The sequence below is a fragment of the Phaseolus vulgaris genome, chromosome 8 (assembly GCF_051622355.1).
Source record: "Phaseolus vulgaris cultivar YP4 chromosome 8, ASM5162235v1, whole genome shotgun sequence".
Classification (NCBI taxonomy): Eukaryota; Viridiplantae; Streptophyta; class Magnoliopsida; order Fabales; family Fabaceae; genus Phaseolus; species Phaseolus vulgaris.
In genome coordinates, this window is record NC_143505.1 from 3,076,407 (window position 1) to 3,092,883 (window position 16,477).

A 16,477-nucleotide genomic window follows, 5' to 3' on the forward strand; every position below is an offset into this window, starting at 1 on the left:
AAAATCCATTGATAACAATAAAAACAATTTTTAGTCCCTTTAATTATTATTAATTAATTTAATTTATAAAAATTTAACAACAATTTACCGAACTTATTAATTTTGGAATTGATCCTTATATAAGAGGATGTGTAGAACAAATGTTATCTTTTTTTTTTTATAAAAAAATTTTATGTTAGACATTACTATGTAACTTGACATCTCAGTTAGATTCACACCTCAAGTAACAATAGAATAAATGTTATTTTTTTTTATAAAAAGTTTTAATGTTAGACATTAGACATTACTAGTAATGTAACTTGACATCTCGGTTAGATTGACACCTCAAGTAACAATAATCATCTGCCATCAAACAAATGTTATCATTTTCGAAGAAACCAATTTAATATTTTATATTACTATTATTTATTTATTATATATTTGTTAATAAATTATTGTGGTGTAAATCTGAGAGTAGTATTCCTACATTCCATGCAGAGAAGAAGGTTTTAATAACCCTAAACAGAAAATAAAGAAATTGAAACAAAAATTAAGGAGGAATTGGGTGATAATGGTGTTTAAACCTTGTCCATAAACATAGGAAACATCCAAATTTAGGTCCTAAATCATGCTTCCACACCCTAATCTCAAGGTCAAACACTCACCACATTTCTCTCTCTAAGCGCAACACGCTTTTCAGATTTGACTGGTAATGTTTTTCACTTTTTTTTTTCATAATTGTTTTTGGGGGAAAACGAAATTTTAGATCGGACCAATGAGAAGCCTCCGCACAAAGTGAGCAAAAAATAAAAATAAAAATAAAAAGAAAACGAGAAAAAAGACCCACAAATTTCTCTTTCTTTTCTTTCTCACCATTTTCTCTCTCTCTCTCTCTCTCTCTCTCTCTCTTTCTCTCTCTCATTGTTGATCGATCCATGGGAGAGGAACTCGAAGCTTAGTCGGAACGTGAGCCTCAACCTCGATCGATTATTTGTGGCAATCTTGCGTGGGATTGACAGGGTTGGATTGGGCGCGTGGTGCTGAGATCGGAATAATGGGAATGTGATGGTGTGGGCATGGGGGCTGTCGTTGTCGTTTTGGGGTTGTGGTGGTGGTGGTAGGGTTGTTGCGGCGGTGGGGCTGCGCGAACGACGATGCAGCTTCACTTCTCGCCGAGCATGAGAAGCATCACGATATCGAGCAGCAACAACAATGGGTTTATTGACTTGATGAAGATCAAGGTCGCAGCTCGCCACATTTCCTATCGAACCCTCTTCCACACCATCCTCATCCTCGCTTTCTTGTTACCCTTTGTCTTCATTCTCACCGCTCTCGTCACCCTCGAAGGTGTCAACAAGTGCTCCTCCTTTGGTACTCTTTCTCGCTTTCTTTCATCTTTTTTCCCTTCCGATTTTATTCTTCATTTCTTTTATAAGCTAGATCACGATTTGGACGTTGTGTTTGTTGTTTGTATATATCTGATGGGTTCTAAAAAGGTGAAGATTTTGCGCTGGAATTGTTTTAGATTTATATAGCAACAATTGTGTATGACTGCCTGATCCATGTAGCCGACCTCACCTGGTGGGATGCTTTCTTTTTCCTGTTAGTGATCCGCGTTTGGTGTATAGACGAGTTTAGGGTGGCTCTGATCTATGTAGTTGATCTCCTAGTGAGATAGATAATAAAACATTTGTTGTGGTAATGCAATTTGTGTAGGTGGTTTTCCTGTTGGATAGTGTTAATGTGTTATGCATCTTTTTGTTTTAGGATCTAAATTTGAAGTGTGACTGGCTTATTTAAGTGTTCTGTTTGGGTGGTTCTTGATTTCGTTGATGGGATGGAGATGTTTCTGCGGCAAGTGTTCCTGAATTCTTTAGGCTGTTTAGTATTTCATTTGAGGAATGAAAAGTCTCCTCTAGTTCTTGACTGCATAACTATTTGGTGCTGTGGTGACATGTCTGGGAAAAAATTATGGGCGACGTTTTTTTTTTAAGTCCCTGCCTAAGCAATGCTTGGTTCGTCTGTTTTCAGTATGTTGTTGATGATAGAAGTTTTGTTCTATCTGTTTCTGTCTTACCAAAATATCTGCTGTATGACACTTTTTTTAACATACCCGAATAGGTTCTGAAAGTTTATTATTTGTGCCTTTTTTTTATTCTCACCCTCACCTTGTGCTTGTTTTAGAACATTAATTGATTTTTTTATTTTGTGCTCCAGATTGCTTAGGTAGGCGGTTGGGGCCAAGGCTTCTCGGGAGGGTTGACGATTCAGGGGTAAACATTTTTTATTATCTTATCCCATATAGTTTTGATTTAAGTTGTTTTCTGAACCTGAGTGGTTATGATGCAATCAATGATGTTGCAGAGACTAGTTAGAGATTTTTACAAGATCCTTAACGAAGTAAAGGCAGGGGAAATTCCACCTGATCTAAAGCTTCCGGATTCTTTTGAGCAATTGGTTTCTGATATGAAGAACAATCAGTATGATGCAAAAACTTTTGCGATCATGCTAAGGGGAATGGTAAGTTGCTTGATTCATTCAACACGAATTATTGTCCGTTTCTTGGTTAATTGATATTGTGTAAGGAAGAGGTTGTCTTAAATTGAATTCTACTAACAATTTAAATCTCATGACTTATGGTTTTCTTGGAACATACATTTTGTTGTGTCTTCTGTCCAGAGAGATAATGATTCAGTACTTTTCTAGATGAATATTTATTTTGAATGTAAGTACATGGCTTTGGTTTTCTAATTGGATGAAAGTCTTGCTAGACCTGATTCTGTATTGTTTGGTATAGTTGTACCGAGTACTGACTGTTTTATGATATGGATTTTTCTCAATTTGTACAAGTAGACTGCATTGTCTTTTTGGCTCATCTTCAAGTAATATTTACAAAAGGAAAAGAAAAATGTGAACACAGTTACGTTTTATCTGTGGAGAGATTTGACAACGCTTCTGAGTTATGTAGGTGCTATGCATAGATGTTAATTTACTACTTGACTGGAGAAAGGGTTATCTTGCTTTTGTTGATGTTGCTGCTGACTTGGCTGATTTGTTGTAAAGCAGTCAGTCCAGAATACTTGACCAAGATTATTTCATTGATTTTATTATATATATATACTGGCTGTTCATCTACTATGGATGCCAGTTTATCATTTTACTTGAATTTAGTTTGATGCCACTATTCCAAAAAATAGATAACCATGTCCTTTCCTTCAGTTTTTCACCACGGGTTGCAAAGGAAACTGTAGAATGAGAGGTTTCTTACATGTCTCGCATTAGTTAACCCTGTTGTCTATACTGGTAGTGTGTATTGTGTAGTTTATTGGAGACTTTTAAAGTGTTTTTCCAAACAAATCATATTACTATTAGATGGAGAAAGTTCTCTGGTTGTTGCACTTTTCTTAAATTTTAGGTTGTTTATAGATAATAACAACAATACCTTGCAATTACAAATACAATGTTTTATTCTCAAGCTGCTCATATTAATTTAAGTTATATCTGTACATCTTTTAGCTATTTATATAGACTCTTATTTTGAGTTTCTCTTCTAGTCAATTTTGTGTGTGTTTCTACTTAATTTTATATTGAATGAACAACTCTGTTAGTTCAATGAGATAACTTAATTGATGGTATATTAAATTGAGATATTCATTCTTTATATTTTTTTCCTTTTTTTTATAATGTGTTAATATCTTGTTCTAGACTTAGCATTCTTTTCTTTAACATTTTTGTTTTACGTCCACCATCCTTTCAATTTTTTTTAGCGCTTTTTTAATATACAAACATGTTTAACATTTTTTTGTAAAAAATATGTTTTTATATGGGATTGATAATTTATATTTAAATTATAAGATTATATAAAACTTATGTAACTTTTTTTTAAATTGGTACTTATATTTTTACATAGATGTGTAGTTTTCACTACTAGTAGATGGATAAAGTTCTCTGGTTGTTGCACTTTTCTTAAATTTTAGGTTTTATATAGACAATAATATTAATAATACCTTGCATTTGCAAATACAATGGTTTATCCTCAAGCTGTTCATATTAATTTAAGTTATATCTGCACATCTTTTAGCTTTTGTATATTTAATTTAACCTGTAACTGTCTATGTAGCTGACACCCTGTGTTTTGTTTAAAAAAAGTTTAATTAAGATCAAGTGAAGAAATTAGGATGAATTTGGTGGATTAGGAATTCTCCCTAACATAAGAGCAAAACACAAAACAATAAAGAGAAAAACTTAACATTAATGGAGCAAAGATGCCTTATCACTCAACATATCTGATAGAGGAGTTCCCTCAAAAAGGCCTTGTACTTCAGACCAAATGGAAGCCAATTGCCTTTGATTATCCCAAATCAGTTGCTGTGTGAAAAAAAATATCATTAGCTACTACAGTTATGCTCCACCCATATTCATTAAAATGTTGTGGAGATTGCGCATTGTTACAATTTTAGCGTTGTTATTTCTTTCGAAACTGTTGAACTTGATCATAAATATTTGTTCCAAGGATATATTTTAAAACTAGATTTGCCAAATGCAAAGAGTATCAAAGAGAAATAGAAGTAGATCAAGCAATGTATGAACAGATGTGGAACTGATTCTGAGCAAACCCTGCACATCTCATTGACTTGGGGAAAAGAGTCTGTTGTGTCCTTTGAACCTGCAACCTTTTTATTACTAATATTCTAGTAAACATCGCAGTCCAAATATAACTTAATCTGGAAATCCATGTATTTTTTAAAAATCTTTTAACTAGTTTATTGTACTTTAAAGACTCTAATTAAATCCTTATATTTAGTTTTAAAATTCTTTAATTAAATTCTTAAAATTAATGCTGTTAAAACGCACATTAGATATTGCTATCATGGTATTTTTTACATGACAAAATCTTGCCTATTTTCCTCCATTCCCATCCACCCTCCTCTGCCCACCAATATGTGATTCAAGTGTCATGTTCATTCATGTATTTTTTTGACTTCGATTATATATCAAGCGGAAAGGCTCGTATGTTTCACCTGTTATATGTTTTTTTGATGGATTTTGTATTTTAAATATCACTAGTCTTTCAAAAAACATTTATTAGCATTATGTCATTATCATTAATCTGCAACGTTAACTACATGATAACCATCGGTTTCTGCATCCCCATTAAGACCCTGAGAAATTGTATGAGTAGATGCAAAGTTGACGTGTGAAACTTGAGCACAAGTATATTAATAATTCATCTTTCAATAGCTTAGTCGTACTTTTCAGACTATGCATTAACATTCTTGTATCAAAAGTTGTGATAAATGGTGATTTTATTGATCTTTGTTAAAATGCTATGCTTCTTGAGCAGATGGAGAAACTTCAGAGAGAAATCAGAGAGTCCAAATTTGCAGAGCTGATGAATAAACACTTTGCTGCAAGTTCTATCCCTAAAGGGATTCATTGTCTGTCTTTGCGTCTGACTGATGAATATTCATCAAATGCCAATGCACGCAAACAATTGCCACCTCCAGAGTTACTTCCTTTACTGTCTGACAACTCGCACCACCATTTTATTTTGTCAACTGATAACATCTTGGCTGCTTCAGTAGTTGTTACTTCAACTGTCCAATCATCTCTGAAACCTGAGAAAATAGTATTCCATGTGATCACTGATAAAAAAACTTATGCTGGTATGCACTCTTGGTTTGCACTGAATCCGGTCACCCCTGCTGTAGTCGAAATCAAAGGAATTCACCAATTTGACTGGTTAACTCGAGAGAATGTCCCAGTACTTGAAGCTGTAGAAAATCAAAACGGGATCAGGAATTACTACCATGGGAATCATTTAGCAGGAGCCAATCTCAGTGATACTAGTCCACGTAAATTTGCATCTAAATTGCAGGCAAGAAGTCCAAAGTACATATCTTTACTCAACCACCTCCGCATATACTTACCAGAGGTAAATTTCATTCATTACCTCGTTCTGTTTTTTTCTCCATCTTTCTCGTACACTCACTCACTGTATATTGTTGATATTTTCAAGCCATAATCTACAAAAGTATGATAATGCAATTTATTGGTTACATTATTATTTTTGTATCTTATTGTGATTTTGTATGTTGAATTGAACGTAACATAGTAACATAAAAATACGGACAATTACCCTAAAAAATAAACGAACAATTAACTGGCCATTGAATGTAAAAAATCTTCGTTATACTTTTATGTATGTTTTTATGAACTGAATTTGTGATGGTAAAAGTGCTAATGGGCACTGAATGCGTCTGAACATTTTACAAACTACAGTAATTTAAGACAACATAAAAGCATGTTTTAAAACATATAATATGTTCTATACGACTTAATTCAAGTCAAATGTTTGCTATTTTGCCCAGGTTGCTTCTAGGAATTTACATAACACGAAGCATAACATAAGATCGGATACAATTAAAAAATAAAAGAAAGCCAACTGAAGTGAGACAAAGCAATTATATGGAATACGACAGTTAAAACTGTTAGGTGGTTAAATAGTTGAAAGGGACAGTATCAAAGCCTTAGCTTAAATAGAGGGGAAAAGTGCAGAACAGAGGGCATTCTTAGTTTTTATTATGGAGATCTGAATATTGGCTCAATTGTAAAAGCCATGGAAGTTGCATTCTGTCCCTTTTTATTTAAGATTCAATATATCCTTGTAAATTGTACAATTTCTGTATTTTTCAGTGCTGGGGAACTCACCTCTAAAAGGTAATTTCTAAGGGGGAAGAACCAAGCTCTTAAGTACTCTATTGAACATCCCATAGTAATTTGAGACTTAGACACCCATAGTACCCAAGTCCCTATCATAGGATAGTCTTTAAAAGCCGAAGTCTTGGCAGCTTACTCTCTACAACAACACTTCATTCAACTTTCTCCTTGGTGAGATCCTCCATTGATCGAAAGCCTCCATGGTAGCCCTTTTTGAGACACTAACAACCGACTTTGATATCAATTAATAAGCACCCAAACACTTAGGGAACTCACTTTTTGAAGCTAGATGTCAGCGGTGGAATGCCAAACACTTAAATGTTTCACCAGGCATCCCATACTACTGGATATGAGACTTAGGCATCTTATAATACCCAAACACTTGTTGTTTGTTCAATAGATCATTATTAACTTTAGTTGTGTTTGCATTGTGTTGCCTTCATCAGTATTCGGAGCTTATGTACCAAATATAGCTAAGATTGCTAAATTATTTTTTAATAATATTCATATCAACAATAGAAAAATATTTGTTATTGTAGTACTTCTCATTTGATCATAAGTTGTATTCCGTTTGATATATTTGTCCTGATTATGTTTGTCTTGTATGTCAAACAGCTTTTCCCAAACCTTGACAAGGTGGTTTTTTTGGATGATGATGTGGTGATTCAGCGTGACTTGTCTCCACTTTGGGAAATTGACCTCGAAGGAAAAGTTAATGGAGCTGTCGAAACTTGCAGAGGTGAGGACGAGTGGGTAATGTCTAAGCATTTAAGGAACTACTTCAATTTTTCTCACCCCCTCATAGCAAGGAATTTGGACCCTGATGAGTGTGCATGGGCTTATGGAATGAATATCTTTGATCTGCGTGCATGGAGAAGAACTAATATAAGAGAGACATATCATTCTTGGCTGAAAGAGGTAAAATTCTAAATTTTTTCTGACTAATATAATTTTGGTCTTTCAAAACATTAAATTATTCTTTGATTTTCTATAATTTGAGGTTCATACCGAATCCACACATTATTATAAATTAATATTGTGTGGCAACTGATTGAGTGACTTAAACATGGTCTATAAGGTGACCTTTTGTTTCCTTCTGTTTTTGTTCTTCTTATTGAACCCCCCTGTGAAGCTGTAAGAGGGGGGGCTGGGGACTGGGAATTCTTGGGTATTTGGTCTGCAATGTTCCTGTTATGTTACCAAAGAATATATTTATTGACAACTTCTATATGGCAGAATCTGAAGTCAAACCTGACGATGTGGAAGCTTGGAACCCTGCCTCCTGCTTTGATTGCATTTAAAGGTCTTGTTCACCCAATTGATCCCTCTTGGCACATGCTTGGATTGGGTTATCAGAACAATACCAATATTGAGAGTGTGAAAAAGGCTGCTGTTATTCACTACAATGGTCAATCAAAACCTTGGTTGCAAATTGGCTTTGAACATCTTCGGCCATTTTGGACCAAGTATGTCAATTATTCTAATGATTTTTTGAGGAACTGTCATATCCTGGAATCATAGTCTGCCAGCGAGGAGAGCAGTGTTTTGTACAACAGTGAATATAAAAAGGACGAGTAATACAGGTTTCATCTACATTTTTGCAGCTTGAAATTTTCTTCAAGATAAATTTGACAAGGCAAATATAAAATTGGTTGAGAGGGCAAAGTGATGAAAAACACTGGGTGGATTTGCTTCCATTCCCTACATTTTTACATACGACACCACCATCCCTGCACGGCCTTAAAGAATCATTTGGGTCCTTGAGTTTTGACATAGAAACACATCCTCTATTTTTGGTTTGTGAAAGAATATACTATTATTGGTCTTCTATGGGACAAATATAGCAAATATTCCATAGTTGATTATTGGAGAATAAACTGGATGCTGGAGATAAAAAAAGTCAGGCATGTTTCATCAATCTAGTTGGTGTTGAGAACACAAGTGCTAGGGCAGTTTATTTGTGAGGTTCCCCCCCTCTAGAGCAGCATTTTACCCTTCATTTTTTAGTTTCTTAATTTTTGTTAGTACCAATTTTTACCTTCACCTGCTTTGATTTGATATCATGATGGTGAATTCTAGGAGTAGTTCATGAGATTGCTTCGTTACGGTTCATTGAATTGGGGAACTGTTTGTAGGATATATATAATATATATTGTTATTCATTATGTACTATTACCAGACATTGGAAATGTGCAGAAAATTCATTTTCTCTCTTGTCTATCCTTCCAATGCCGTTTCGTAATCGTGCTAATATTTTGTGCCTCATGCTTTCACAACTTAGTTAGGGCAGCCGGATATATAAGGTGCAAAAATAAAATGGAAATATTTTGGAAGTAGAGTGCGACTTACATAGTAACAAAAGCTTGGCTGTTTTTTGGTAAGAAACATTGAAGACGCTTCAATCACATTCGTTAAGAAAATCAATGAGAAAAAGACTTTGTACTACTCCTTTTAACACAAGTGGGGAGTTATTAGGGTGAAGGGGTAGAGATACTAGTGTAGATGGCAAAGTTATGTGGGGTTAAAAGGCATTAATGGTGATTTATTTGTCACATGCTGCGTCTTAATCTGTCAATTATTTATCACTTTCCCTTCTACTTAGGACAATAAAAGACTCATCATTCATTTTCTTACCCTGATTTTGAAGAGTATATACCAAACCCTTATTTTAGTTGATTTCAGTACTTCTTATCAGAGAATGAAAACATGTCTAAAATATTATGTACTTCTTGTCAAGTTATCAGTTATTTATAGTTTTCTTTTTCAGGAAACATAATTTTTTATTTGTTGTAATCTTGTGATTTTTAACTGACACTCGTAATACAATATTAAATTACTTTTTACAATTGTAACAATGCATTGATAAGTGAGAACATTACTCACATGTAACAGATCTTGGTGACAGAGTTATTCCATTAATAAACTTTGCTACCATGATAGTTATTGTGGTAAGAGAAACTTGTTAAACGTCTAAAGTATATTACATATAACTAAAATTATATATATTTTAAACAATCATCTCACTGGACAAAGTCTAAGTAAAAAGTAAGTAACCCTACTTAACATGTAAAACAAGAAAGAGAACAATGATGCTGAAGGAGTTTTACATGTTGATGATGACATGATTTCCAATTAAAACTATTTTAACGTAAAGCATTCTTCATAGCTCTCTACAAAATTTGGCCTTAATGGTGCCTTCAAATTGCATGCAAGATATTATTATTTTTAAGGAGTTTTCCAACAAAATATTATGGACCCACAATTTGGCTGAATGATTGAAATTTAAGAAGCATCACTTAGTTGTGTCTCTCTATATTTAACAAGTGTCAATTCACCCAAAATCTTACACTGTGAAAGATTCTTTAGCATGAAAGAGAAAGGAAATAACCATTGTTATTATTAGATAAGAACCTTATATATTACAACTTTATAGCATGTAAGAGATGGACCACAACTTTATCGATATCTACCATATTATTTATACTATTTATAACAATAACAATAATAATAAATAACAATAATAATAAATTTATCCACAATAATCTCTTTGTAGCTTTGTACTCCCATTAATAAAGGTTGTTGTCTTAGCATTAACATAGCATGCAGAGTTTTTCACGCCATAAATAAAATAACAAGTTACGATTTATTGTTTTTTTTTTATATAACTAGAACAATGTATGCATTCTCACTTCACACAACTTGAAGAAAATGTCCAAAAAATAATAATTTAACACACACTCTGATTATTATAAATTAAAATTCTAGCCAAATCTATTCATTTAAAAAGTAAAACCATGAAATGAAAATGAAGATTTTCCATGAGTTTCAACTGCTGAAGAAATTATCAGTTAAATGTGTTATTTTTTAACCGTCGACTGTTTTTCTTCCAAAAAAAAAATAATTTAATTATCGACAACAACGAGTATTTTCCTTTCCACACTTTATTTCATAATGTAGTATCACTATATTCAAACCCGAATCAATCAATTAAAAGATATAAATCACTTTTATAAATTTAATTATTAACATTTCTTTAGTTATAAAAAGTCAATAATATTTCTTAGGAAGTGAAATGCCATTTACCACGTTATTTTTTTTGTTTGACCCCTTAATCAAAGACTTGGTGTTTAAAGTATACAAATGATTTTAAGACTTTTTATAGTATTAGTACTAATGTGTACAAGAATGTAATATATTTTATGACTTCAATTTTTATTTACCGAGTCATAATTTTTGTGTGTATTATTTTATTTAATTACAAATCATAATAGATGTCTTTTTAAGTACTCATTATAATAATCTATAAATAAAAATAGTATAAAAAACCTTTGTAATGTGAGAAGATTTAAAATGTCTCTTGGAAGTACCTTGATTATAATTTTTTACTATAAAGAAATGTAATCGAAGCTTACACTCAAAAGAGTAGTAAATCAATGTTTGTATACAAACAACTTGCATGTGTGTATTGTATTATATATGACAAGTATTGTAAAAAAATAATTTGATATGCATTTCCATTTTCCACACTTTGAAGGCTATGAAGAGGGAAAACCAAATAAATAAAGAAAGAAATGAGTGATTGACCAAATCCAAGATTTTTGCATGACTTTGAAAATTCCGAAGCAGCCTCCTTTCTTGTTTCTTTATTTCATTTTTTTATTCATCCCTTTCACCATTTATCATTATTATTATTAATTATTATTATTATTATTGCTCTCCAAAACACTAACCAACCAAAACAAAATAAAGCATCCACTTTCCCTTTTTCTTCTTCTTCTTCGTCTTCAATCTTGGGTTTTCCCAAAAGTGAAAAAGCCAATTCACCCCTCAGATCAGTGACGCACATACCCATCTAAGAAACCCCACATCAACAAAAACTCAGGTTTTTCCATATTCTATTCTCTCTTTTTTCTTTCTTTTTTGGATCCTTGCTTGTTTTGCAGGTGACCCAGTTGAAAATTCGAGATTTTTTTTCTTGTTTGATGCATACCCATTTCAAGATTGGATCTCTTCTTGATTTAGCTGTTTGAGATTCTCTTTTTTTTTTTTTGGCTGGTGACAGTGTGTTGAATTATGTTATGATGTTGGATTTCAATCATTTCATTACCTTTATTTTGTATTTTTTTTTTAATTTTGTGAGAAGATGTATCCACCTCAGTTATTTACAATTTCTTTCGTTCATATTCTTATTCAACGATTTTTATCTTAAGAAATTTTCAGACCTCTCCAAACTTTTCCCTGATATATCTAGATTCCCATGCCAGATTCTGCATGTTAACTGAGTATGGATGCGTGCGTGAGAGGGCTCTAACTCAACCTTTTCTTTTGTGTCTAAACTTTGCAGAACTCACGAGATTGGCTTTGAATGAAATCCTGTTTTTCACTGATGAAACTTAGCTGAATGAATTGATTCAGTGGAAAACCTATTTTTCATAGTATTTGACGTAAAACTGAAGCTGTAATATTTGTTTTAACTACACGAGTTCGTTGGATCTCCGAACATGGCTGGGAATCAAGATCAGTTTGAGATCAAGTTTCGGTTGACTGATGGCTCTGATATTGGCCCCAAAAGTTTTCCTGCAGCTACTAGTATTGCAACATTAAAGGAGAGTGTTCTTGCCCAGTGGCCCAAAGGTTACTTGTGTTACTGTTGTTTTTTTTCTTTTTGCTTCTCTTTTTGGTCTTCTGGTTTAATCGTTAAATTACCATGTGAGAACTGAGAAGATGTAGTATTATTCTGGTGCTATGAGGAACTTTGTGCTATGAATTAAGAGACTGCTGGTTTGGGTGGATTGGAAAACATGATGATGGAGGGTGCGGGAATATTTATGTGGGTTTTATTATTTTGGTTATAGAAAAGTTCTAAGACCTGGTATGGGCAAGGATAGTGGGCTGAATTAGGTACAAAGTGACTTTAGAAAGATTGTATAACAGGATGAAGTAGTACCTTAAGGAACCTGATGTCACCTCAGTTAAGGCTCTTGGGCTGGACGAACTCTTAGAAGGTATACACTGAGGATGAATAATTTATAAATTCATTTTAGTATATAACTATTACTTCTTGAGTGAGTGCAGCAGTGGTCACTGTTTTCCATTGCCAAAATGATGAAGAGCAATTGAAATTATTTCATTCTTTTGATGAGATAAGAAAATAAACTTATATGAATAAAAATATTTTCCATTTAATGTATTACAGTTACTTCTAATATTAGTCAAAGATATGCTCTCCAGCATATGTGCGTAATTATGTTTAATGTGCCAATGTTGGTTAATTCCTTGACAAAACTTCACTTATATTAACAAAACGACATTTTTTTTTCTTCATAAGAAGGCTCTTTTGGGAGTTTATAAACTATGAAAGTATCTAAGGTGGTAAGACCTGTATAACAGCCTTTTAAATTAAAAATGTGGGAACTCTTGGTATAAGTCCCTTTTTTTGTTCATCATCAAGGAGTATCACCCCGTCAAACATGGGAACTAGTTTCATTTGGGGGTTTGATAGACTCTGAATAGGTGGATATTCCCTCCCAGCTTGAGTAAAGGTCCCTAGTTTGGTAGTTTGGTAGTTTGTTTCTTAACCCTCAATTTCTTCTCCCATTTTGACTTGTTCAGGAGGTTGCCTACCAATTGTTAGCAGTGTAGTTACAAGGAGATATTATTTCTCTAATTATTTTACTATTTCCTTAATCCGGAACTTTCGAAATTTTAGGCTTTCCTTATTGCTTAGTAATTTTTCAAGAGGATGTCTGTAGCTTAGTGTCCTTGCAATTGTTCATTGTTTATGGATATTGTTTGATGTGTGTAAGCATAGTATCCTTATACTGAGAATCAAGGTACCATTTTCCATGATTCGCCACAACTTTCTGGCATATTATAAGATATAACTAAAATGACATTTTCTAGATTAATATGGGAGCAATAGTTGTATTTCACAAAGGTAGGAAGATTAAAACTGATATCTTTAATTAGATTCTGTGGTGAATTCTGATGTTTGTCATATTGTGAGCTTCATTTTAAATTTTTGCCATTTGTTTTGTGATATATGAGATTTGTAAGTTTGTCTTTTTGTTTTGAAGACAAGGAGAATGGCCCAAGGACCATAAAAGATGTGAAGTTGATTAGTGCAGGAAAAATATTGGAGAACAACAGAACAGTTGGGGAATGCCAGAGCCCATTATGTGATACTCCTGATACAGTTACGACAATGCATGTGGTTGTCCAACATCCTGCTACCGAGAAAGGTATTTTATTTTGTGTTTATTTGAGATATGCCAAAAGCTAGTCTTAATAGCTTTGTATTTTATTAGTAAGCAGTTTTTTTTTTAAAGTTTGGCTGCGATAAGGTTCAAGTTCTTTTCACTCACTTCAGCAAAAAATTTCACTTGCTTACTACAAGAAATAGTTGAATTCCTCTGTGTCATCTTTTTAATTGGAATTGTCGTTTAATCACTTTAAGGGCCAAAGATCACTTACATTTTTGACATAAATTTATATTATAGAAGTATTTGTAGAAATTATAGGGTTTTAGGTATAGAGAGGGAAGAACAAATGATCAAAGAAACTAAATTCACCGAAATGGCCCTAAGCTTAAAAAAAATGATTTTATGATATAAGTTATATATATATATATATATATATATATATATATATTAAGAAATAACACTTTCTTGCTCAAAAGAAATCCACTGAGGTTGTTTTTGTTTGAGCTTGAATCTTTTTACAAATAAAATTATCTTAAAATTTAGATATTTTTGCCTAAAACATGCTTTTCTTCTTGAGAAAAAAACAAACAAATGGGTCCTTGATGCCATCAAAGTACTATTCTAGTCCAATTTTTAGAATTATTGTGTCGGACAAAACTGTAGCCATCTGTTTGAAAATTCAAATAAAAAGACAGTCCTTTCTGAAAATTCTGGGAGAAATAGAAAACTGAAAGATAAAAATTGTAGTTGGTACTTTCATAACTAGAAGGACTTCTATGGAAACAAGTTTTTTTAATTATCAGTTATATTAAGAAAGTTATATTAAAAAATGGACTTTAAGCCTAATTCAACTTTACAAAATCGGTTCTATTATAAATTGTCCTATCTCTAGTCGATGTGGGATTTCAAACAAGTTACTAGCAGTTCCAGAACTAAAATAACCACTTGCATCTAAATGAAAGAGTGTGACTATTCTGTTTGACTGATTTTGTTTTCATTCAGTTTTGGTGCCTGATCCGGTACTTATTGATAATTTAGTCTTTTTGCCTGATACAGAGAAGAAAGCTGCAAACAAAGCAACACAGAACAAATGCATGTGTATTATCTTATAGCATCCAGATTGAATAGCAGATGTCATCTATCTTAGAAGGTTAGGGACACTTCATTTTTACGTAAGCTGCGGCGTTGAAGATTTCAACATACACAAATTATTTGGTTGCATGTCTCATTCATACTACAGGCAAAGAGTACTGGAGTGTTTACCTAAAAAAGCACTTTTACTTGGTGAAGATTGTGAAACTAGTAGTTCCTTGATTCCTCTGCGGCTCTCTATTTCTTGCACAATTTGATAGGAGATGTTCTTCTGCTGGTCTCAACATGTACTAGGTGGTGCCTCATCAGGCACTTGTTATATTGAAATGAACAATACTAGTTTGCCATCTTGCACCTCATATATACTTTACAATCCCTCTCTTGCATCTGTCTGATACAGCATGCTTCCAGACATGTATGTGTTGAACACTTGAATGTGTTTTAATTTGCTTTTTATTTATTTGGTACCCTTGCTACTCTTGTATAGCAGTTGTGGGAATAGTGGTTTGACCACACACCTCTTACAAAATGGAGATTTGATGCTTGAATTTGAATATCCTTGGACTTCATTTATCCTTCACTTGTGTCTTACCATTCAAGTTTCATGCTTGGGAAACTTGGACAACCTTAATTTTACACCATTACTATTTTACCACAAGATATGCAGTATGTCTTTTCAAGATTATAGGCCTGCAAATAAAAAGATTCTTTTAGTATGTCCTATTCTTTCTCAGAAATATATGAAATTATCATTTCTATTCTTTTCTCGGATTCAGATGTTCATTTCTTATAACATTCTAAATTCTTACTGCTTGAGGTTGTTATTATAACTTAATGCTCCTATTCTGAACAACAACATTTCTATATATGAGATTAGATACTTCTCTTAAATAGTGTGTTTGGTGTCAGACACATGTATTGGACACCAACACTCGTACGACATCCATAGAAGACTCATTGGTGAAGTGTCTAATTCAAAAAATACTTGTTGTATTTTTAATATTTTTAACACGGTTTTAATACAATTTTAAGAAGAAATACATTAGTTTAAAAAAAGAGAAATTTATTGTATAAAATTTTATTATGATTATAAAAATAAAGAATAAATCATTTTGAACCAGTCTGTTTATAAAAAATCTAAAATATACTTGTTTACGTAAAGATTTATTATCAATTTATATAATTTATAATTATATAATATATATATATATATATATATATATATATATATATATATTCTATACGATTAATCACATCTATATTGTCAATTTATATAATTTATAATTATATAATATATATATATATATATACAGAAGAATGAAATAAACACAAGTTCATCTTACTAATCTTACTAACGTACTGTTTCTTATAGTTTTTCCATTTCATACATTGTTTATATTTGTGCTCATTTAGGTTTTGATCCTCATTGTTTAAATCAAGCGAAATCACAAGGTACTAATTGCTTCCTTTCTAATTCTAAAAGG

At 32.6% G+C, this 16,477-nt stretch overlaps 2 protein-coding genes across 5 annotated transcripts; both read left to right on the top strand.

The window, feature by feature from the left end:
• The first annotated feature begins 717 nt into the window (after positions 1-717).
• On the top strand, positions 718-8,917 carry LOC137823872 (putative galacturonosyltransferase 14). The gene is made up of 6 exons (XM_068629180.2): positions 718-1,350; positions 2,197-2,252; positions 2,344-2,499; positions 5,324-5,914; positions 7,315-7,617; positions 7,936-8,917. Exons 1-6 carry the CDS (start codon positions 1,134-1,136, stop codon positions 8,218-8,220), a joined length of 1,608 nt encoding a protein of 535 aa, XP_068485281.1. The 5' UTR covers positions 718-1,133; the 3' UTR covers positions 8,221-8,917.
• Positions 8,918-11,197: 2,280 nt separating this feature from the next.
• Positions 11,198-15,549, top strand: LOC137824341 (membrane-anchored ubiquitin-fold protein 2). Of its 4 annotated transcripts, none has more exons than XM_068629953.1 (5): positions 11,198-11,581; positions 12,044-12,333; positions 13,776-13,940; positions 14,940-15,051; positions 15,142-15,549. In XM_068629953.1, the coding sequence occupies exons 2-4, from the start codon at positions 12,201-12,203 to the stop codon at positions 15,011-15,013; spliced, it is 372 nt and encodes a 123-aa protein (XP_068486054.1). In that variant the 5' UTR covers positions 11,198-11,581; positions 12,044-12,200; the 3' UTR covers positions 15,014-15,051; positions 15,142-15,549. The 4 variants fall into 4 exon arrangements, with proteins under 4 accessions (XP_068486054.1, XP_068486056.1, XP_068486053.1 ...); XM_068629955.1 differs by having other exon boundaries at positions 14,958-15,051; XM_068629952.1 differs by having other exon boundaries at positions 14,940-15,549.
• The last annotated feature ends 928 nt before the right edge of the window (positions 15,550-16,477 follow it).